Source organism: Haliotis rufescens, unplaced genomic scaffold (assembly GCF_023055435.1).
Source record: "Haliotis rufescens isolate VD_foot unplaced genomic scaffold, xgHalRufe1.0.p SCAF_92, whole genome shotgun sequence".
Lineage (NCBI taxonomy): Eukaryota > Metazoa > Mollusca > Gastropoda > Lepetellida > Haliotidae > Haliotis > Haliotis rufescens.
This window is the reverse complement of record NW_025964386.1, coordinates 1210027-1233927: the sequence shown is the minus strand read 5'-3', so window position 1 is coordinate 1233927 and position 23901 is coordinate 1210027. Positions and strand designations below refer to the sequence as shown.

Below are 23901 nucleotides of genomic sequence, written 5' to 3'. Positions count from 1 at the left end.
CATGAGTACATAACTGGTAAATAACTGTCTGTAACCTGCGCTCAGTTTGTGTGTGATGAAGAATATCATCAAAAGATTCAGTCATGGACGGAGATGTCTCTATGTATAAGATCCCAGTTGACGTTAATGGCAACAGTTGATTTTCACGTCAATACCTTGATTTGAAAACCGTGACGATCCGGGTTTGAATTAGTTTTCAGCAACCACGATGCTCATCGTAAGCGGCGACTAACGGGATCGCTGACATGATTGATGTCATCGTATCCAATTTTGGTAGATCGATAATCATGATATTAATCACTTGATTGTCTGGTCCAGACTCGATTATTTACAGACCGCCGTCATATAGCTGGAATATTGCTGAGTGCGGCGTTAAGCAAACAAACAAACAAACATTAACAGATAAGTTGCCTCAGAAGTTTTCGACAATGGCCACTGGTGGTTTTTTGGTTGGTTACGTTAAGCTGTACATGCCATGAGTACATAACTGCTAAATAACTGTCTGTAACCTGCGCTCAGTTTGTGTGTGATGAAGAATATCATCAATAGATTCAGTCATGGACGGAGATGTCTCTATGTATAAGATCCCAGTTGACGTTAATGGCAACAGTTGATGTTCACGTCAATACCTTGATTTGAAAACCGTGACGATCCGGGTTTGAATTAGTTTTCAGCAACCACGATGCTCATCGTAAGCGGCGACTAACGGGATCGCTGACATGATTGATGTCATCGTATCCAATTTTGGTAGATCGATACTCATGATATTAATCACTTGATTGTCTGGTCCAGACTCGATTATTTACAGACCGCCGTCATATAGCTTGAATATTGCTGAGTGCGGCGTTAAGCAAAAAAACCAACCAAATAAACAAACAAACAAACAAACATAAACAGATAAGTGGCCAAGAAGTTTTCGACAATGGCCACTGGTGTTTTTTTGGTTGGTTACGTTAAGCTGTACATGCCATGAGTGTTACATGCATCAACCAAGTCAGACCGACCGATCCTCAGTTTTAACCCGAACCATCACGGGGTCAGTGATAAACTAAAATACTGTAAAACGGCCTTAAACCAACTCATTCTCTCACTATAAACTAAATTATAAGGGAGTCCAACTGATGGTGGTGTTTTTTATTACCGTCGCATGCACATTTCCCTCTAGTCGAAAGAATAAAATTATTTTTTTAATCCTGAGTTATCGGCCGCGTCTGTATTTGTATCCCGCTTCTTGAAAAAAACGTTTCAAGTTTGATTTGAAAACCACGGTCGAATGTATGAATGACAGTTGGCGTTCTTAGAGAGAACTGTTGAAACTTGGAATGGAAGCAGCTCTTTGCTACTTATATTTCTGTGTTGCGATATAGGATTCTCTTCCACTTTTAGCAACCCATGCTTGCCGTTAAAGGCGGCTATGCTTGGCAATAATGTGTTTAAATTTCAGATCAACTTGCCCTGATAAGTCGACCAGATATATTTTTAAAAATTGTATAATATTTGATATACATCGTCAAAGCATTTGAAATAGTACGTTAGCACTTTGGTTTCACATTTGGTTTTGCCCACCTTGAACGGTATTCTGCAATAAAGAACATTCTAATCGTTTTCCTTTTTTCTTTTTTTTCCGTCCGACCGCCCGCCCCCTCTGGGAAGCCCTTGGGGATGAGAAACACAAAAATAAGTAAGGACACCCTGAAGGCACTTCGGCCATTTTCAGTGCTCAGACCAAAAATTACCCCTGTTACTATTATACATTGAACGGTATTTTGCAATAAGGAACATTCTATTCGTTTTCCTTTTTTCTTTTCACGACCGCCCGCCCGCCCCCTCTGGGAAGCCATTGGTGATGAGAAACACAAAAATAAGCAAGGGCACTGTGATGGCACTTCCGCCATTTTCAGTGCTCAGACCAAAGATTACCCCTGTTATTATTGAGATATCTTTAGTGGAACTTGTATTCATCACCCATTGATAGCAAGACACAGTTCGTATTATCTCTTCTGGTAAACATGCTATGAAAGTTAGGATATGGAATATTTTCATCTTGAACGAGGTAATTTAAGAAACATTAAGAAACCATATACATCTTTCTAAGACATTGATGCACAGTATGCCATTACGCAAATTAGAACACAGCTAAGGCAACAAAACGACGAGTTTTGCAACTTAAGACAACGAGTCCACGCGAACGTCTTGAATCGGTTTTTGGAGCAAGGGAGGTAACTCTAAAATATGCACATCGGTCCGCGACAACATGAAGTCGAGCAACACGAGATCGATTCCAGTATTGTTTTCATTTAAATTTGAAAGCAGTATAAAGCTTATTCTTAAAAAAGGAACAACTCACTTTCTGTTGAAATGTTAACACAACAACTGATGACGTATTTTGCAATCGTTCAACAAAAGCCACGAAGGTCGTTCTTATCGCTGGAACTAGCAGCTGTGGCGTGATTCATTCCATTGATAAGTCTTTTCAGATTGTCGTCACAGAGGGAAAGGACGTAAACATGATTCTGCTGTTGGTTCTATGTTTGTGTGGGGTCACAATCGACGGTAAGGTTTATATTTCAAATTGTGAACAAAATCAAAATTATTATTAAATTGCATTTGTTTGGCATTTGTGGTGCACTTATATGATGCGTTTTGAGCCACAGTTTTTGCCTGGTGAAACGTACTTCACAGCTGCTCAGATCTGTTCAGATTAATTAACCTTTTAATAAAGAAGAATAGCACATGGGACATGCATGGACCAGCGTGTTAGTGTATAAAACGGTGAGTTGTAATACGGATTAACACAAGATGAAAAATATTGGACATTTTGGATCAGGTCATGAACAGATCAATCTACTTGTATGTCAATCGACGTTTATTATCTAGATGAATAACATATACACTAGAACAAGGGACCGGTGAAACCAGTTCGTTATATACATTTTCGGAAACGTCTGAAAGATGAGATCTGATTAGTGATCGTGATAAAATACTGTGAAGAGGTTTACATTTCTCAGTAGGGGAAATAAATCTCTTATACACCGCCACGAGCAATACAGGCTTCACGTGGATTTCTCAGAGGCAGAATAAATCCCTTATACCCCGCTTTGAAGCAAAACGCCGCACCTTTTTCCGAGTCAATGGAATCACGTGACATAGCACAAGTTAACCTCAGCTCAACATCTGTAGTCTATCAATTTTGAAATTGTGTTAATTCTTTTACAATGCCACACTAAAACATGTCGCCAAGATAAATTCGTTGCATCAGAATCACGAGGGGTACATGCGTCCTTCGTTAGGTTTAATACCACTCGCCTCCGGCCTCAGGCTTGTGGTATAAAACCGAACGCGGGACGCGTAAAACGCCATGTACCCCTCGTGATCCTTCTACAACGAACTTATGTTACCCATAATTGTTATATGATCCATATATGACTCTAACAGTTAAATTGTTGATGCAATGTCTTGTGACCTCCAAACTGGATTACTGCAATGCATTGTATGCTAATCTTCCCATGAAAGCCATATCAAAGCAACACGCATTCAGAACTCTGCGGCTGGATGCATCTCTAAAGTTCCAAGATCCAATCACATCAGTCCTGTCCTCAAAGCACTACACTGGCTTCCAGTCTCCTTTCGTATAAACTATAAGATATGTATCATCACTCACGACTGCCTCAACAATAGCGACTATCCAGACTATCTCAAAGATCTTATATCTCTGTACACTCCAGAGCGTGCTCTCCGATCCTCTGGTGGAACTCTACTGTATCAGCCTCTGTCTACTTCTGCTATGTCTGACCGTGCCTTCTCCTTTTGCAGTCCACAGTTATAGAACGCTTTGCCTTTGAATCTGAGAAACTCTGCTTCTAAGGAAACATTAAGTCTCTCCTCAAAACCCACTTCTTCACCTCAGCTTTTCAATAGATCTCCTGATTGTTGGCATATGTACATAGACATTACTTTTTAACCTTGTCTCAGCGCCAGTGAGCAACTGTCGATGGATATTAGGCGCTTTACAATTATTATTATTATATATTGTCCACAGATAACCTTTTGGCAAGGCTTATCGCCTGTAGGACACACGCAGATGTTGACCATGTGACAGAAAGCAGGCATAAGCAATGGTACCAAAGCAATGAACATGTTCCAAAACGTTACCTGTAGACAACATGGATCCTATAACAATTATATATATATGCTTATTCCGGCATGGTGTCATATAGTCAACATCTACGTGTCTCCGCCAGGCGATAAGCCTTGCCATGACCTTCAGTATATCTGAATGTCAGTTCCTGGAAGATATAACAGCACTTGTGTTAACCTGTTTGGTAGTCAGAGCGAGATGACCTAAAATAGATGTACTTCTCTTTGCAATGCTTTTATTATTTTTAGATATTGTCAGCTGTTTGTTTGAAATCCTGCCGTTTTGGTTTGTTTGCTGTTTAACGCCACACTCAGTACTCATCCAGCCATATGCCGGTGGTCTGTAAATAAGCGAATCTGGACAAGATAACGCCACACTCAGCAATATTTCACCCATAGGACCGCGGCCAGACAATCCAGTGATCCATACTGTGAGTAACGACCCACACCGCCGGGGTACGACGACGCCAAAGTCACCGACCATGACCACCAAATCCACTGGGTCGCCTCGCACGACCATATTGGAAGCCGTTTTCACATCATCACGGAATTACTGATATCTTCAATTGTTTTAAAGATATCGGTTTTCTATATAAAGATATCAAAAATGTTTCTAAGATATAAATTCCTTTCTGATATCCAAAATACAATTACTGATATCTTAAAATGTTACTGTGATATGAACACTATATTTCGTGATATGTCTTCATGTATTTAAGATATCATTGAACAATTACCATCCTACTGTACATAATCATATTAGAAATAAATTCAAGATATCTTAAACTAAATTCAAGATATCTACATATACATATCTACATGTGCATTAAAGATGTTATTAAGTCGTTTTATATATCTTTAATTCAATTAGAGATATCCTTTATTCAATTCAAGACATAATTAATTCTGACCGTTACTGATATAAAAAATCAGATATAAAGACATCATTAATCATTTTGAAGAAATCTTAATATCAATTATTGATATCTGTAATATAATTTAAGTAACATGAACGAACGGCAAAAGATTTGTTCTGGTCTCCAAAAGTGCGGGAAATTTACAGATATCCTCATTTACTTCCGGTCTGGCTACATATCCGTAAATTCTTCCGGTTCCAAAATGGTGCAGGAACTCGTCTAAACAGCACGTCAAACAATTCGCGGAGGAGTTGAGGGGACTGACTATGACAGCAGTGATCAATTTGAAAACATGGTCTCCGCCATAGTTAGAAACGTTACCCAGCACTAAAAATGTCCGAAGTTCCTTCTGGGTGTCCTTACTTATTTTTGTGTTTCTCATCTCCAAGGGCTTCCCAAAGGGCGTGGGCGGGCGGACGGACGGAAAAAAAAGGGAAACGATTAGAATGTTCTTTATTGCAGAATACCGTTCAAGGTGGGCAAAACCAAATGTGAAACCAAAGTGCTAACGTACTATTTCAATTGCTTTGACGATGTATATCAAATATTATACAATGTTTAAAAATATATGTGGTCGACTAATCAGAGCAAGTTGATCTGAAATTTAAACACATTATGGCCAAGCATAGCCGCCTTTAACGACAGCGGCAGTATTTAAAGATATCTATAAATAAGCGGAAGTCTTTAATAATGGCAATTATTGAAGATATCAATAATTAATTATTGACATGTGCATTTAGTTTCATAACAGATATCATAACAGTTACTGATATCATAACAAAACATGACTTTTTGATAACTTTAAATCATATTTTGATATCATCAATCGATCTTAAGATATCAGCAATCACTTTCAAGATATCAGTAATAAGCTTCCCCATGTCTTCTAACCTGAACACGTGTCTTGTGAAGTGTTACGTTATTATTTCCAAATTGAAACGGAACACAGAAATCGGTTCGCACAGAATTAAATTGTGAAATCAGTAAAACACCACACAAGACCAAAGAATTATCAGAATAATAAAGAATACCGTATTTGATGTAATAAGCGCCCAGGGCGCTCTCAAAATTAGAAATAGGGGGCTCTTATTAGAATATTATTTTAGTGAAAACAAACGAGTTAAAAGATAAACTTTGTGGTTTATGCTGACAGCCTGAAATGTTTATGTACGACAGATATATTTTTCCAGAATTTAATTGCCCATAATTAAGTGTGCATATAACACATGGGTGCGTATTATACGCGAATAAATAAGTCTTGTATACATTGATCAATCGGAAGGGGTGCTAATTAGGATTGTTCACTGGCCAATATATTAGCAAATATCGCCGTGGGCGCGTATAAGAGCGGGGCGCTTTTTACGTCGAATACGGTAAGTATATTTAAACGGTGTCTAGCCGGGAGAGCCACATTTCAGAAATGGCTATTGCCGGTAGAGCCACATGTTCAGCTGAGTGCATTTCACCTTTTCTAGCGGGTAATTACTTGATCCGATTACCGTTACCTTTAAATGAGTGTCCCACATTTAAATTATTAAGCGTGGTGTTCTTTAGAGATACCTTTAAATGAGTGTCCCACATTTAAATTATTAAGCGTGGTGTTCTTTAGAGATACCTTTAAATGAGTGTCCCACATTAGTTGGACTTTGAACGTGCAGCTCACAATGCCGTGACTGATGTATTTCCTGGGACATTAGTTAGAGGGTGTTTCTTTCACTTCACCCAATGTATCTGGAGGAGGGTGCAGAAAGAAGGTCTGGTGATGGACTATAAGGAAGATGAGGAGGTGAAGAAGCTGGTGAGAAGAGCTGCTGCCCTCCCTCTGCTACCTCGTGACAAAGTGGATGATGTGTGGCTTGATGCCATTGCTGACTCTCCTGCTGGCCCTAAAGTGACTGCCTTCATGGACTACGTGACAACCAGTTGGGTTCAAGGAGGGACCCCTTCATGCCAGAGATTTGGAACCATTTCGAAAACCAAGGCCACCGTACCAACAATCACCTTGAAGTGTGGCACAACAAGATAAAGAAACTTGCCAAGAAGTGCCACCCGAACATCTAGGAGATAGTGAAGCTATTTCAGCGAGAGCAGTCACTCAAAGAGGTTGCAGTCCTGAGACTCTCTCACCAGTGGTCAGAACCTTCACGAAGAAAGAAGTACAAGGCAATCGATGCACGTATTGCGTCCCTCAAGATCCAGCTCCTGAACCAACACCTGAGTGAGATGGAATATGCTGACCACGTGGGCGACCTCCTTCATCTGCAGTAATGACATTAAATCCATTATGATATTCATATGCTATTCATATTCATCAATGTAAAGTTTTGATGAATATGTTATCCTTGTTGAATAAAAAATGAGAAAACAAGACTTGTTTTGTTATATACGGTAACCTGTTAGAATCACAAAGCATGTTTTGACAGCATAGCCGCGAGAGCCACATTATACAATCACGCAACCATAACCATTGCCGCGAGAGCCACATCAATTTGGGCTATCTATTTTCGAAATGTGGCTTTGCCGGCCTGTAACCATTTAAACACACCGTTTTAGTTTAACAATCAAAACGACAAAACAATGTGTCAAATGAGTGGTAACAGCAACATGTAACAGGCCCTACAATTAATTTGTATGTTCAGAATGTTCAGAATTTTATCACTGTCGAATGTGTGGAAACAGCCCTGCCTCCGTTCTTGAATCCATATTAGTGTAAGAGCCTGGCAGAAAGTCGCTGATTCCAAGTAGATAAGAAACAAGTCAGGTAGAAAAGTCCTCGAGTCGCCTTCTTGTCGCTCTTAAAAGGGTAACCTATATGTCCTGCGAAAATGTTCAGGCCCGTGAAGATCCGGGGTAGAATAGGTCTTCAGCAACCCATGCTTGTCGTAAAAGGCGACTATGCTTGTCGTAAAAGGCGACTAATGGGATCGGGTGGTCAGGCTCGCTGACTTGGTTGATGCATGTCATCGTATCCCAATTGTGTGGATCGAGGCCCATGATGTCAATCACTGGATTGTCTGGTCCAGACTCGATTATTTACAGACCGCCGAAAAAAAGGTGGAATATTGCCGAGTGCGGCGTTAAACAGCAAACCAACCAAAATCGTGTTTACAACAAGGGGCAGATAACTCTAATTCTAGTACAAACCCTTCCTGGAATGCTCCACTCGCCTCTGTTGATTGCTGTTCAAATCCGGCCACGCCAGCTCTTGGTATAGTTTTCTACATAGGCGGGACAAGAGGGTCCAAAAGTTCAATATTTTACCTTCACAAACATATCCCAACAGTTTCTACTGCCACATAACACTGTCCATTGTTTTTTAAGTGCTTTTGTAACAATTTCTTTAAAGTGACAATGTCCCGTAAAGTTTGTATGTTTGGTCGCCGTGTAGGGGGAAATATTGCAACTATTTAGTTTCAATGGGTTCAACAGCCGTTGTGGGATGTCTACATCTGGTATGTACAACATAACTTTCATCCCCTGTTCTGTCCATACTGTTCGGACGGGTCAGGTGTCAAGTCTGGGTTTTCTCTTCTGTCACTACTAGTACACGTACATCTATCAAAAACAAAACTTCATATTCACATACTCATATCAACACGTATTATGATCCAAAAGAAGATAAGCATTAGTTTTCCAAAACTGTTTGCATATTTATAAGGAAACAATTATATTGTTTAACGGCAGCGTTGTATATGTATGTTAAATTAGACGCAAGACAGTGTTCAGTTCATCTTCGTACACCGATATCACGTTTCGTTCATTTGTTTGAATTTAAGACGCTCGAATGGAGTCTTTCTAACACACACTGGTTATTGGTAGTCTTTGCGTTGCGTTATTTTTACGATCCCTGCGCGAGTCTATTTTAGCCAATAACCATATTGGGATTTCCCTCTTGTTAACGCCGGTTAACACATGATGCACATTTTGGGATTTAGTTTCCATAATAGAACTAAACACATCGGAAATCTGTTATCGCACCTACCCTCAACAGAGAAAAAAAATTATTACAACAAGCGTGGGTGCTAAATGGTTATTAATTGTATTGTGTTCCTTGTTTGCGTCTCAGCGTTCCTCATAACCTCATCCAAACCCTCTGAGGTGTGCTACGGGGACCTGGGTTGTTTCAGTAACGCCGCGCCCTTCAAGAGCAGCAAGCGACCCAGCAGCTTCCTCCCCAAATCTCCCCAGGAGATCAAGACCAGCTTCCTCCTGTACACACGGTAAGTGCGCAGCAGCAGCAGCAGCAGCAGCAGTAGTAGTAGTAGTAGTAGTAGTGAGCGGAAGTGAAATTGGGTGTAACGTCCCTTCAAGATTATCGTACTTTTTGCGACATGCATGCACGCGTGTCCAGACTATTGCTGGTATTTTAGGGCTAGCCTTGAGATACCATGTCGCAGTTTACCATGGATGCCATAGTCGGACACGGTACACTGACTCCGAGCCGACCAGTCCTTGTTAAAACGAATGCCGACAACACCACACATAACCACCTTTTAATGTATTTGGGTATGACGCGGCCGGGTATCGGACTACCAACTTTTTGTTCTCCTTGCAGTAACCGCAACTGCACATGTAGTTGGAAAGACAATTGCAAATAATAATCACAACACCAGTACTAGTAACAGGTCTCCATTTTGTAAATATCAACAACTGCAGTAAACATACACTAATACTGGCAGTATTTGTTGCAATGGGAGTAATATTAGTACTTAGCAGCGACGGTAACAGTAGCAGTAATAGTGGTAGTTTGTTTGTAGTTTAACGCCGCACTCAGCCATATTCCAGCTATGTGACGGCGGACTGTAAATAATCGAGTATGGACCAGGCAATCCAGTAATTCATATCACGAGCATCGTTCCACGCCTCTAACAATAAGCGTAATCCCCATTTATGACAAGCATGGGTTGCTGAAGACCTATTCTAACCCGGATCTTCACGGGTCAATTGTAGTAGTAGTAGTAGTAGTAGTAGTAGTTGGTAGTAGTAGTAGTAGTAGTAGTAGTAGTAGTAGTAGTAGTAGTAGTAGTAGTAGTAATAGTAGTTGTAGTAGTAGTACCGGTACTAGACGTAGCAAGAACATCCAAAAGTAACTATAAGACTTCAATCGACGCAAGCCGTGAAGTTGTGTAATTGCTAGAAGCGGACGTACAATACCTTTGAAGAAACAGTTTTACCGGTTTGACGTATCCGACAGGTTGCAGTGAATTAATTCCAAGTAAAATGACGTGAAGCGGCTTGTCTGGAAGTGAGGAGGGCGGGGTTGAAGTCTATTATCATGGCCTTACGGTAACATGTGTTTCCACAGTGCCAATCCCGCATCAGACAAAGAGGAGACGCTGTCAGTGTCGGATCCCGCCAGCTTCTCCAAGTCTCACTATGACCCCACTCACCCCACCAAGTTCATCGTCCACGGCTTCACACACAACGGACACAAACAGTGGATTCAGAACATGAAGACAGAACTACTGAAAAGTGTAAGTCTGATATAGGAAGAAAACATATTGGATCACATGTTAGACTATATACTGAGGGGCAAAAGACAGTATACCAAGTTAAAATCTTTAAATCAAATTAAATTTGAATATATATTTATATTTCATATTTTAAAATAAAAGTATTAGAAGTATTCTTTGAGTGCTGACTAAGGGCAAGCACAGTTCATTTATTGGATATGATATCGCTAACTTAAGATATTTTCAACTGAAAATTAAACATATGATAAAATCAACTGAGAGGTTCAGTTTCTTGTGCTCCTCTGTTTAATATAATTTCGTAGGATTCTCATAACTCTTCATAAGTCGAATAGCTGGTTTGATGATCCTGTTATATGAGGCGTTATATCCGTTAATTCACGTAGCAGCATTCGTGACCAATTCGAGTTATTCCGGTACAAGCCCCTCTCGTGGCCATTTTTGCGACTGGGTTCCGTCTAAGCGCAAACGGGCGTAGCTAAACGAAGTGTCAACTCGTTGCGTTAAGATTCACGCATAATTCCCCCATACATATATGTTCCAGATGCTTTTGAACACATATTATACAGTATGCTATTTTTAAATGCAAGACATCATATGTAAAATCTAAAATTGTTCCTGAAGGATTCTTTGACCGAAGTACTTGAAGTCATACGAGAATTCTGATTGGCTTGTTGTATTTTCACATATAACATTCATTGATGGGGGGGGGGGGGGGGGGTAACGATTCTTACGGAAAGGGGCGAGTGGTGACGAATGACGTGTTGGACAACATTCACAATTCGTACGTTGACGGCGTTGATTGATGTTCATTCTGTCAATCATTAATTTGGCTTGTCAATGTCACATACAGGTGGGGGCACGGGTGGCCCAGTCGTCTTAGGCGCCGCGATTCGCTGTGCAGAGTTGCGTCCCTTGGGCACGCCAGAAACCTATGATTGTGGGTTCGAATCCCGGTTCGCCCCGATTATGTTTCTAGGTTTGTCAGCACCATACCCGTGCTTGTGGGTTTCACCGAAGTGGTAAACGTCTGAGACCTGCATCACTTCGGGCTTTCCTCCCACATTAAGCTGACACGCCGCGATATGACTGGAATACTGTTAAAAGCGGCGTTAAACCCAACTCACTCACTCACATACATGTCGTCATATAGCTTATGGATCATTCAGTTAGCTGTGGCGTTTAAAACGTGGCTCTGACGACACTGGCATTAAGTCTTCCGGGTCTTTCTTCTCCAATATCTAAGGCGGAAATGAACGTGATCATTGTGGACTGGGGGATTGGGGCAGCACTGCCCTATGGTCAAGCTTCGGCCAACACCCGTCTCGTCGGCGCCCAGGTCGGCCAACTCATGAACTACATCCTCAACAACACCAACAGCGAACCCATACGCTTCCACATCATCGGACACAGCCTGGGGGCGCACGTGGCTGGTTATGCTGGGGAGATAGTCAAGGATCTGGGAAGAATCTCAGGTGAGTGAGTGAGTGGTATGGATGAGTGAGTGGGTGGGCGAGCGAGCGAGTGAGTGAGTGAGTGAGTGAGTAGGAAATGATAATGATAAATACCCTGCACTCATTCGCCACCATGCTTATGTTTCAAGTACGTTTGGAACGACACGACGCTAAAAGTAGACATTCAATGAAAGTGCATTACTCGCTTTCAAGTTCAAAACCCTGGAGGACCCGGTGAACGCGTTGAGCAACGAACGTCCGAAGTAAACCTTAATTAACTGATTGACGTCATATTTCGGTTTACCAGCGTTGTCCATACCTGTTGAACCTTTGTGGTATTTTTCTTGTTAGAGTCCCCACTTAACGTCATCGCTAAGCTAATTAGTTGTTTTGACTGATTCAATCATAAATTAAATGTTTTCATTATTATAATTAACTATATATATACAGGTATTCTGATATGCGCCAGGGAAAAGTATCTTTTGACGCTTGATCTAAATACTTCAGTATCAATAAGGCAGTTTTTATATTGATTTACTGTCTCTGGTGGGTAGCCTAGTGGTTATAGAATTCGCTCGTCACGCGGAAGATCAGGGTTCGATTCCCCACATGGGTACAATGTGTGAAGTCCAATTCTGGTGTCCCCCGCCGTGATGTTGCTGGAAAATTATTAAAAGCGCTCGCTAACTCACTCACCCTAATACAACCGGAACGTCCCAGTCTTAGTACTCAAGAAAAACATCTTTGCCAATTAAAAGTTATTTTATAACAGTCTTTAATATTTACCTCGATTAAATATGTCGAGTGTTCGATTGGACAAAGCAACGATTTTGAATTTAGATCTATGCCGACCTCGCGTAAAGAAGAGGCATTTTGATTGGTTGTTCATTTCAAGTTCAAGAGCGAGAGAAATCCTGGTGACGTCACTCTAAAACGAGGCTATGGTGACACTTGAGAATCAAACAGAGCCTAGCCATAAGAAGTAGCAGATATTTTTGAAAACAGTACAATTGCCCTTTTCTAGGGAGTTCGAACCCCGTCCGTTTCTTCAACCGAAAACAGCAACCGCGGGACTAACACATCTTCATCAAGCAGCAAGGCACTGCTTAAATATCACATTAACATCGTTGTTGGTTCTGTAGGCCTTGATCCAGCCGAGCCGTTCTTCGAGGACACGCCACCGCAGGTTCGCCTTGACCCAACTGACGCCTCCTTTGTCGACGTGATCCACACCGACGACGGCACGATCCTGTCCCTAGGCATGGGCGCTAAGCAGGCTATGGGTCATGTGGACTTCTACATCAATGGTGGATCTGTTCAACCCGGATGCGATACGAACGTCCTGTCCAAACTCACCCACACTGTCTGGAATGGTATCACGTTGGGTTATTATGGTAAGAGGAGGAAGTGGGGGATGTAAGGAGTCTGAACGTTTGTATGCAACTACGGTATTTACTGTAAATCAGTGAAGGTTAAATATATTCTTTTTACAACTTGGCAAAATATTAATATTATACGATATTTAGTGGTTTTCAGAGGTGTCGCAAGTTTTTATGTTCAAGCATCACTCGGCTGCACTCAATTCAATAGATTGCAATGGCAGGAATTCATAATAGACAAAGTGTTTCCGCTTGCTTTTGTCTACAAATAAAAGTGTATACCTTTCAAATCAAAGGGTATATCACAGAATATCTTCCAAAAACGTCAGTCATTTTATAGGAACTATATGCGGAGAGATCTGGCGCTACACGGTTCACAGTGAATCCATGCAAAATCACTACTCCACTGCTTCTCGAGGCATTATGTTGGTAGCGGCGTAAAACCATACTCGCTCACTGGTTCACTGCAGGTTTGATGTATACGGTGTTTGCAACACAGGTGCTGAAGCTGCCGTCGCCTGCAGCCACGAGAGGTCCTACGCCCTCTACACCGAGAGCATCAACTCAGGCTGTCCGTTCATGGGGTTCCCTTGCACCGGCGCGGATGACTTCAACAGAGGCCGTTGTCTCTCGTGTCTTGGCAACCAGTGTTCCAATATGGGTTACCATGCCGACGCAAGCCCGGGGCGCGGATCTCTGTTCCTCAACACACAAGCTTCTTCCCCATTTTGCAGTGAGTTACCTCCCCTGTTTCATCAAACGTCCTTGAACTAGAAGAGCGTCTGGTATTTTATATATTTCCGCGTGTTAACTTCACGTTATATAACCGTTTTGGTTGACCCTAGTCCTGCACCATGACCGTGGAATATATTTATTTTATGAAAAAATAATAATCTAGAAATGCATACAAAAGCAAGTCTAGCCAGCTCAAGCTAGCTCTATTCCACAGCATAGGGATTTTTTAAATTTTTTTAGAGTCAAGAAGGATATTGTGTAATATAAGATTTCAGAGACTAAATGTTAGTCTAGGTTGACCCGTACATATCAACATGATATGACTGGTAACTATGGTAACTTGTTGTTCTCTCAGGAAACACTATCATCCAGGGATAACGGTAGTTAGGATTGGGTGAATGTTGCAACACGTCGCCGTCGGCATTATTCCAGCTATATCATGTCGGACTGTATTTTATCCAGCCTCGACCCAGTTCCACAAATCGGTTTTAGTATATGTTAAAGTATGCAATTTAAGATCGTCTCAGTTATTTATAAGATAGCTTTGTGCAGCGGGGCCCGGGCCAGGCAAACGAGCAGTCGATGTAATGAACAACGCTTTAGGTCGTGCCCCGGTGCTTTCAGTCACACATCGAACTGGTGTAGGATCGATGATGATGATGATGATGATGATTATTATGATTATTATCATTTGAGTCCGTCACTCAAGACCCGTGAAGATCCGGGGTAGAATAGGTCTTCAGCAACCCATGCATGCCGTAAAAGGCGACTATGCTTGTCGTAAGAGGCCACTAACGGGGTCGGGTGGTCAGGCTCGCTGACTTGGTTGAAGCATGTCATCGATCCGAATTGCGTGGATCGAAGCTTATGATATTAATCGCTGGATTGTCTGGTCCAGACTCGATTATTTACAGACCGCCGTCATATAGCTGGAAAATTGCTGAGTGCGACGTTAAACAACAAACCAACCAACCAACCGTCGCTCAAATATTGGTGAATTGGGCGTAAAACAAATACCCATTCAAGTCACTCACATACATTTTTTGCAATAAAAAAGGTTTAGGTATTCGAATACAACCATGATGACTGTCATAACATTTTGCCGAGTAGTTAGTGATACATATTATATAATATACATAAAACACGAAGCACGACCAGCATCATACACCTGAGTGAGTGAGTGAGCGGGACCCAGGAGTTATACTCATGTGGGGTATCGAACCCGGACCTTCGACGTGACGATCGAAGGCTTTAAGGGCGAGACTACACCACCGCCCTGACCTACACATTCCGGGTTAGAATTGTTCCATAGCAACCTATGCTGGTTGCAAGATGGCGTGTCAACGTGCCCCGACGGCATGGATCGTTACTTGGTTGATGGCGTGTCAACGTGCCCCGAAGGCATGGATCGTTACTTGGTTGATGGCGTGTCAACGTGCCCCGACAGCGTGGATGGTTACATTGTTGATGGCGTGTCAACGTGCCCCGGCGGCGTGGATCGTTACTTGGTTGATGGCGTGTCAACGTCCCCCGACGGCGTGGATCGTTACTTGGTTAATGGCGTGTCAACGTGCCCCGGCGGCATGGCTCGTTACTTGGTTGATGGCGTGTCAACGTGCCCTTAAGGCGTGGATCGTTACTTGGTTAATGGCGTGTCAACGTCCCCCGACGGCGTGGATCGTTACTTGGTTAATGGCGTGTCAACGTGCCCCGGCGGCATGGCTCGTTACTTGGTTGATGGCGTGTCAACGTGCCCTTAAGGCGTGGATCGTTACTTGGTTAATGGCGTGTCAACGTGCCCCGACGGCGTGGATCGTTACTTGGTTAATGGCGTGTCAACGTGCCCCGACGGCGTGGATCGTTACTTGGTTGATGGCGTGTCAACGTGCCCTTAAGGCGTGGATCGTTACGTGGTTGATGGCGTGTCAACGTGCCCCGACGGCGTGGATCGTTACTTGGTTGATGGCGTGTCAACGTGCCCCGACGGCATGGATCGTTACTTGGTTAATGGCGTGTCAACGTCCCCCGACGGCGTGGATCGTTACTTGGTTCATGGCGTGTCAACGTCCCCCGACGGCGTGGATCGTTACTTGGTTCATGGCGTGTCAACGTCCCCCGACGGCGTGGATCGTTACTTGGTTCATGGCGTGTCAACGTGCCCCGACGGCATGGATCGTTACTTGGTTGATGGCGTGTCAACGTGCCCCGACGGCGTGGATCGTTACGTGGTTGATGGCGTGTCAACGTGCCCCGACGGCGTGGATCGTTACGTGGTTAATGGCGTGTTAACGTCCCCCGACGGCATGGATCGTTACTTGGTTGATGGCGTGTCAACGTGCCCCGACGGCATGGATCGTTACTTGGTTGATGGCGTGTCAACGTGCCCCGACGGCGTGGATCGTTACTTGGTTGATGGCGTGTCAACGTGCCCCGACGGCGTGGATCGTTACTTGGTTGATGGCGTGTCAACGTACCCTGACGGCATGGATCGTTACTTGGTTAATGGCGTGTCAACGTGCCCCGGCGGCATGGATCGTTACTTGGTTGATGGCGTGTCAACGTGCCCCGACGGCGTGGATCGTTACTTGGTTGATGGCGTGTCAACGTCCCCTGACGGCATGGATCGTTACTTGGTTGATGGCGTGTCAACGTGCCCCGACGGCGTGGATCGTTACTTGGTTGATGGCGTGTCAACGTGCCCCGACGGCGTGGATCGTTACTTGGTTAATGGCGTGTCAACGTGCCCCGACGGCGTGGATCGTTACTTGGTTGATGGCGTGTCAACGTGCCCCGAAGGCATGGATGGTTACATTGTTGATGGCGTGTCAACGTACCCCGACGGCGTGGATCGTTACTTGGTTGATGGCGTGTCAACGTGCCCCGACGGCGTGGATCGTTACTTGGTTGATGGCGTGTCAACGTGCCCCGACGGCGTGGATCGTTACTTGGTTGATGGCGTGTCAACGTGCCCCGAAGGCATGGATGGTTACATTGTTGATGGCGTGTCAACGTGCCCCGACGGCGTGGATCGTTACTTGGTTGATGGCGTGTCAACGTCCCCCGACGGCGTGGATGGTTACTCGCTATATCAATCATTGGACTCGATTATTTACAGGCCGCCGTTGTATAGTTGGAATATTGCTGAGTGCGGCATTTAACAACACACAGACAGGCAGACAGACACACACGACCAAACACATGCTAAACGAAAACGAGATCCAGACATTACAGTTATTTAATTCTTATCGACCACGTAGAAAGCTCAGGCAACTATCTAAAATATATCGGCTCTGACATTGGACATTATTAGGGACATACTCGCCTGTAGTACTACTGTGTATAATCTTCTTGTCAATGAGTTCTCTCCCTTGGGCTATGTCTACGAACAAAATATCGTGATTCCCCACGGGAAACTTAGGGGAATTACAAGCTATACGCCCTTAATCGACTGTATTTAGTGAATGAAAGACGGTTATGAAAGGGACAATTGTCTGCGCAGTGCTCGACTCCAGGAATTATCATATATATGAGGTTACGAAACGACTGCCTTCGGGGGCCTGCCCTTGAACAAAATCTAATTACCAACCTTATTCGAACAACACGTATTAACAAGGACGAGGCACAAGATCAGTTAGACTGATTGATCATGTACATGTATGTTATGTTCCTTTAATCCATAGCCCAGATGCGTTTTTAGGGTAATCTAGACTTACTAATGTTCTTTACCCGTTACCTTGCTGATGGCGTGATAACCTAACATCTTGTATGGATCTTGAACGCTTGCCGCCTTGGACTAACATGCAAGAGAAGGAAGCTATGAACGTTATGTGTTCAATGTAGACAATATGATAGGTAGAGTGGTTGGGTACTCTCAAAGGACTGTAGACAACATCGCGAATTTCAGAGCATTATATGTGGTTGTGGTCAATTTGGAACCCCGCCTTTTCTTTTGATGTTTTTATCTCCAAGTTAGATGATGTTAGCTTTTAAATTCCTGAACGTTTTTACATGTATTTTTAAAGTACAAAGGTGAGTTGGTATGGGGTTTAACGTCGTTCAGGAATGGTGCGCCTATATATAACGAGGTGTGTGTGTGTGTGTGTGTGTGTGTGTGTGTGTGTGTGTGTGTGTCTCTGTGTGTGTGTGTGTGTGTGTGTGTGTGTGCGTGTGTGTGCTTGTACTAGGCAGGACTGATGTCAATTTTATAGCGCTAGCCCACTGAGATACCATGCTGCAGTTCAACATGAATACCCCACTCAGACGCAGTATACTGACTCCGAGCCGAACAGTACTTGTTTTAGCATCTTAATACCGAGCGCCAGGCAGGGTAACAACAAATACGTATAAGTATAAATGGTACCACTGTTGTAAAATAAACGGATACTGAATCAAAACATGTGCACACTCTTAACATGTAAATTTGTTCTCGAAAATTAATTTTAAAGTATTGATATGAGGCCAGCTGTACGAGGGGACGATTTAATCACAATTCCAAGCTTCCTCGGGTATTTATACAAATTAACCTACCAGTTGTTGCAGGCTTCCCCGGGTATTTATAAATGAACCAGCTGTTTGTTGCAGGCTTCCTCGGGTATTTATACAAATGAAGAACCTGTTTGTTGCAGGCTTCCTCGGGTATTTATACAAATGAACCAACTGTTTGTTGCAGGCTTCCTCGTGTATTTATACAAATGAACCTACTGTTTGTTGCCAGGCTACCACTACATGGTCAATATCTCCTCCGACAACGAGATGGACGGCATCGTCAAGGTGACATTGCACGGAACAGGTGGCGACACGTCCGTCATTCCCCTCATGAAGTATGATCATATCCTGTCACAGTGTCTGTAACTCTACTTCTCAAACACAATGGACGCCTAACATTTCATGCAAACTCTTTATTGGGGTGACTGTTTTCCATTGGGGCACGGGTAGCCCAGTCGTCTAAGGCGCCACAAAGGTTTGTGCAGAGTTGCGTCCCTTGGGCACCCCAGAAACCTATCATCGCGGGTTCGAATCTCGGCTCGTCATGATTATGTTTCTAGGTTTGTCAGCCCCATACCCGTGAGGGCACAGGTGGCCCGGTCGACTAAGGCGCCGCAATTCGCTGTTTAGAGTTGCGTGCTTAGGCGTGCCAGTAACCTATTATCATGGGTTCGAATCCCGGTTCGTCCTGATTATGTTTCTATGTTTGTCAGCATCCTACCTGTGCTTGTGGGTTTCGCCGAAGTGGAAACAGACTTTCCTCCCACATCAAGCTTGCATGCCGTGATATAACTGAAATACTGCTGAAAGCGGCGTTTAACAAAACTCACCTGTAATCATGGCCAGGTGAACATACACATGAGCATTGATGAAGCAGCATCCAATTTTTCGGATATGTACCATTTAAAAAAAATGTGATTCATTGTTGGGAACACGACAAAAGAGAAGTTAACTGACAAACAGAACACCTGGTACCACCATCACACAAATAATGAAGCTGACACTAGCTGTTGCTACCGTTTTATTGGCGTTATGCGAAGACGTCTAAAAACGCTCATTTCAACAACGCTGAAAAGTATCACAACCCAGGCAACATTACGAATCGGACTGTCACATTATGCAGTCAAGACGATGATTGTCATGATAGGAATCACCACTGACCCTGCAATCAGTATCCATCTTCCCGAGGCAAGGGAGTTAACTGACCATAAAAGTCCAGTTTCCACCCTTGCCGAACAAGGCTGGAACTCCTGGGCTCGATCGTAGCGCCACCAGTGGCTATTACCAGTTATGTCCCTTCTAAGCCTCTCCCATGGACTAATCAGATTCCACCTCTGTTTCCACTTGCATTTGCTTCAAACATAATGGCGGTGCCCAGTCAGGACGATCTGATCGATAATCAAGATCTATATTGTGATAAACGGGTCTTACATCGCGAAATGCATCAAACTATTCATAGACCCGTTAGTCCAGCCAAAATTTAACTCCATAATACAAGCCTAGTTCGGCAAGGGTGGAAACTGGATTTTTATAGTCAGTTAACGCCCTTGACTCGGGAAGATGTCATATCTGGAGTATCCAACCCTCTCACAGATGACATTAGCTAGGCGTCTCTTCATGCCGCTGATCAGAACTGCTGAACTTCGGGATCCTCTGTTATTCTTTGTAAAGGTCTGGCTCAGTTCATTCAGGTCTTGAGCTGGAGGGTCTCTTGCTCTCACATGGGGACAGAACATTTATACAACATGCTGACAAGTTAGGGTTCCATTGTTTGTCATTATTTTTCGGAAGTGGATTTTGAATCAGGTGATGCTTTATTAATGCTCATGTGTATAGTACGCCTACTGGAACTCACAGCAACAAACTAATCCTCAGGTCTAACGAAGTTGTCAACTCAGGTAAGGTTGTCACACACCTGGTCAGCGCCCACCAGTCCATTGGCAACATCACTGGTATCACCGTCAGCTACGACAAAACCTCCAGCTTCCTGGTCGGGTGGATGTACCCGGATGACTGGAAGCTGATGGGCATCTCCGTCCTAGAAGGGGAAACACAGCAGACGTGAGTGCGCATGCGCATATAATAAGCGGCCATTTTGGATCGAATAACTATCTTATCTTCGTGGTTTGAAATAGCAGACACGTCGCAATCTGAGTTTTGTTGTTTAACAATGGTTAAACAATTAACAAAATATAAACCCTATATGTGAAATACAACCAAACAGCTGGCATATCTGATTCACTCATTTTAAACTTTAAAAAGGTTAGGGATCTATCATTGTTATCAGGTATACTTTACCGTATGATAGAAATACTATTAGTCATACAACAACACATCAATGAACACAACACTATTAAAACCATCGCGGGAATCGAACCTGCAATTTTTCTAGGCTCCATTTTCTTAACATGGTTTTAAAAACGTTTAGATTATTCGTTTAATACGCAGGTTTTTGTCGTAAACATGTTCAAATTCGAGACATTTGAAAATTCTAAACATGTTTAGATTATGGAAGATGTTGGGTTCAGGTAGTGTTTAGACTGTGAGATGATAGCTCATTTCATATCGTTAGACCCTATACATGGTTAGATTGAACACACCAAATGTGAGTTCCGTTTATGATTTAAACACGTCCCTAAACATGTTGACATCTAAACATGTCGTGTGTGTTTTTATTCTGAACATAATTTGTACAGTCTAAAGGGTCTACCGTAAGCCTATTTTAGCAAGAATGTACTTCAAATAAAAACAGTTTGAGTTATATGATTACAAAAAAATATCAATATGATACGTTTGGCATTTAGCATACTTGAAAGGAAACATAGCACCTATAATCTATAAGGTTCTCAGTCGCGAGATTAGACCTCTAGAATCTGCCTTTCCTCTCTGCCTCCAGCGGCTTTATTGAAAATGTCAATTTGAGACATTAGACAGCTATAGTTCTCCACATAAAAAAGATAATCTTTTATTGATCAGTGATGGGTAAAAGGGTGTTTTATACCTTGTTCCAAAGTTCATTTGAACTTACAAACATTTAAAAAATAATTAATCAATATTTAACATGATGTTTCAATTCAATGTAAAAGAACAACTCACGGTATTAGTCATTCTGGCAGATAACGAATCATACGAGTGACAACGAGTATTTCACATGCGTCCATCTTATATCATCCTCGGTTATCAGGGGTGTAATATCTATCATGATAGATACTCTAGATCCGTTCACTGCCAGAGCCTCGTTTTGGAAATGACGTCATCCCCCTACCCTTCTCATCAATAACTTTCCCCACATGTTCGCATTTAAGGGAATGGCTGGGTTTTTTTCAACGTCGCGTTAATACTAAACTATGGTCGCAACTCGTTCAAGGGTATTTAATATAATAGAATGATAACAGACGAGATGAACCAGGATCTTGCATATGAAGGCTTATTTACCAATGAATATCTTATTCTTTGGGCATGGGGGTACTGATATGCTTGAAACTAATGAAAACCGGGTTCGATTCCACCTGAGGTAATTTTTTCAGAAATTCGATGGTCATCAATCCTTAATCGTGACATTACTGCGATATTGCTATGTGTTACTGTGTATTACTAAAAGGTTACTACGATAAAATGTCACTGTGATATTACTCCGATATTACTATATCACTATATGAATATTATGTGATATTCTTGAAATGTTATATCACTGCAATAAGACTATAATAATACTGGGATATTACTGAAATATTGCTATTATATCACTGCGATATAATTATAATTATCGCTGCGATATTACAGTGATAATAGTATTAAAATATTACGACGATATCACTGCGATTTTACTTTTATCTCTGCGATATTACTTGGTAATATTGAAATATTACTATATCACGGGTTGCATGAAATAGTGATACAGTCCTATTTTTTCAAAAAGGAAGGGAATAAATTTGAGAAGGTAAACATTCAGATATCGGTGATTTATTATAGGGGGGGGGGGGGGGGGGGGGACCATGAAAAAATGTTTCAGAAAATGGGGGATGGCGTCAGTCAAATATGATACAGTCCTAAGATGAAACTCACCACCACCCCCATCCCCACCCCCAAGCCCAGCATCGATCTCACCATTCCACCCCTTTCATGGCTGTATTATTTTATGGCTGAATACACTGTTAGAGGTTTTCGACATGGTCTTGAAGTATGAGGGGTTACTCATAGTCAGCTAAAAAAAGACCGAGACATGTCATGTGGGGGGGGGGGGGGGGGTCATCCAGAACTATGACAAGAATTAAATTATGGGAGGGTATACGTAATTGGTTTCAGTACAGAAGTGTATAAAAAAACCTGACCCACAACCGTAATATATGACCACTGAGTCAACATTTTCCTCTATTGAGTTCAGGTTGTCATATTACGGGTTTAGAAAAAGTCTTACATGTGTTTTCAAATTTAACGAATAGGCGTTAACCTGACGTGTAAAAGGACAAATTTTCCTTATTTTGTTATGTCGTAAACATGATATACAATAAGAACAAGTAATCAACACGCCACACCGAAGTAAAGATTTCTCACGACGCCGGTGAAAGCGATAGTTTGATCAATGACATGTTATGTTGATACGCGGAACTTAAAAACACCCCGAGTTTTCCCTGTGTTTAAGCGGAAATAGATCCTGTTGGGGTTCCCGAGTATAACACGCCTTCCTTAACACGTTCACGTTATCGGTGTTAGGTCACCTTTTACTTTCGTGCAACTTTATTGTGTTGTCGTTAACAAAAACATTTCTTTTTTACCCAGAACGTCATTTTGTGCCTACGGCAAGGACGTAATGTCCCACTCTCACTCCGACTTCAAGGTCACTGGTCACTGCTCCTAAGTTGACGGGCTGGAGACGGAATCTGGATAATCTTGTAAATAAATTAAAGAACTATGCGTGTCTCTATGTTGTCATCATTAATTACTATGATGCTACTTTTTGTTTCCCTACCTGGCGGTCGTTCTGGCTGCGACATGTACACCATCGTGTTTCGACCTGCAAATCAATGGTTTATAACATGAACAACTCTCCGGGTGGGGTACGATAAAAAAAATGTGGTCAGATGACCACGCTGGGTATTATATAAAACCTGTCAGATCACACACTTTAACCACGTGGAATACGATAAAGAAGGAGTCATATCACACTGTAACCACGTGGAATACGATAAAAGAGGAGTCAGATCACACTGTAACCACGCTTTGTATGATAAAGAAGGAGTCAGGTCACACTGTAACCACGTGGAATACGATAAAAGAGGAGTCAGATCACACACTGTAACCACGCTGTGTATGATAAAGAAGG

The 23901-nt window shown here is 42.6% G+C and overlaps 1 protein-coding gene across 1 annotated transcript; it reads left to right on the top strand.

Moving 5' to 3' along the window:
- The first annotated feature begins 2395 nt into the window (after positions 1-2395).
- LOC124135611 (pancreatic lipase-related protein 2-like) lies at positions 2396-23498 on the top strand. The gene is made up of 9 exons (XM_046501018.2): positions 2396-2553; positions 9121-9274; positions 10360-10528; positions 11772-12000; positions 13122-13373; positions 13858-14091; positions 18808-18913; positions 20454-20639; positions 23358-23498. The coding sequence occupies exons 1-9, from the start codon at positions 2508-2510 to the stop codon at positions 23434-23436; spliced, it is 1455 nt and encodes a 484-aa protein (XP_046356974.2). The 5' UTR covers positions 2396-2507; the 3' UTR covers positions 23437-23498.
- Positions 23499-23901: the final 403 nt, after the last annotated feature.

Excerpts from the sequence above, each read along its gene's own strand:
- LOC124135611 (XM_046501018.2), top strand. The coding sequence starts at position 2,508 with ATGATTCTGCTGTTGGTTCTATGTTTGTGTGGGGTCACAATCGACG. Across the intron at positions 2,554-9,120 it reads GTGTGGGGTCACAATCGACG|CGTTCCTCATAACCTCATCC; the intron begins GTAAGGTTTATA and ends TTTGCGTCTCAG. Across the intron at positions 20,640-23,357 it reads GAAGGGGAAACACAGCAGAC|AACGTCATTTTGTGCCTACG; the intron begins GTGAGTGCGCAT and ends TTTTTTACCCAG.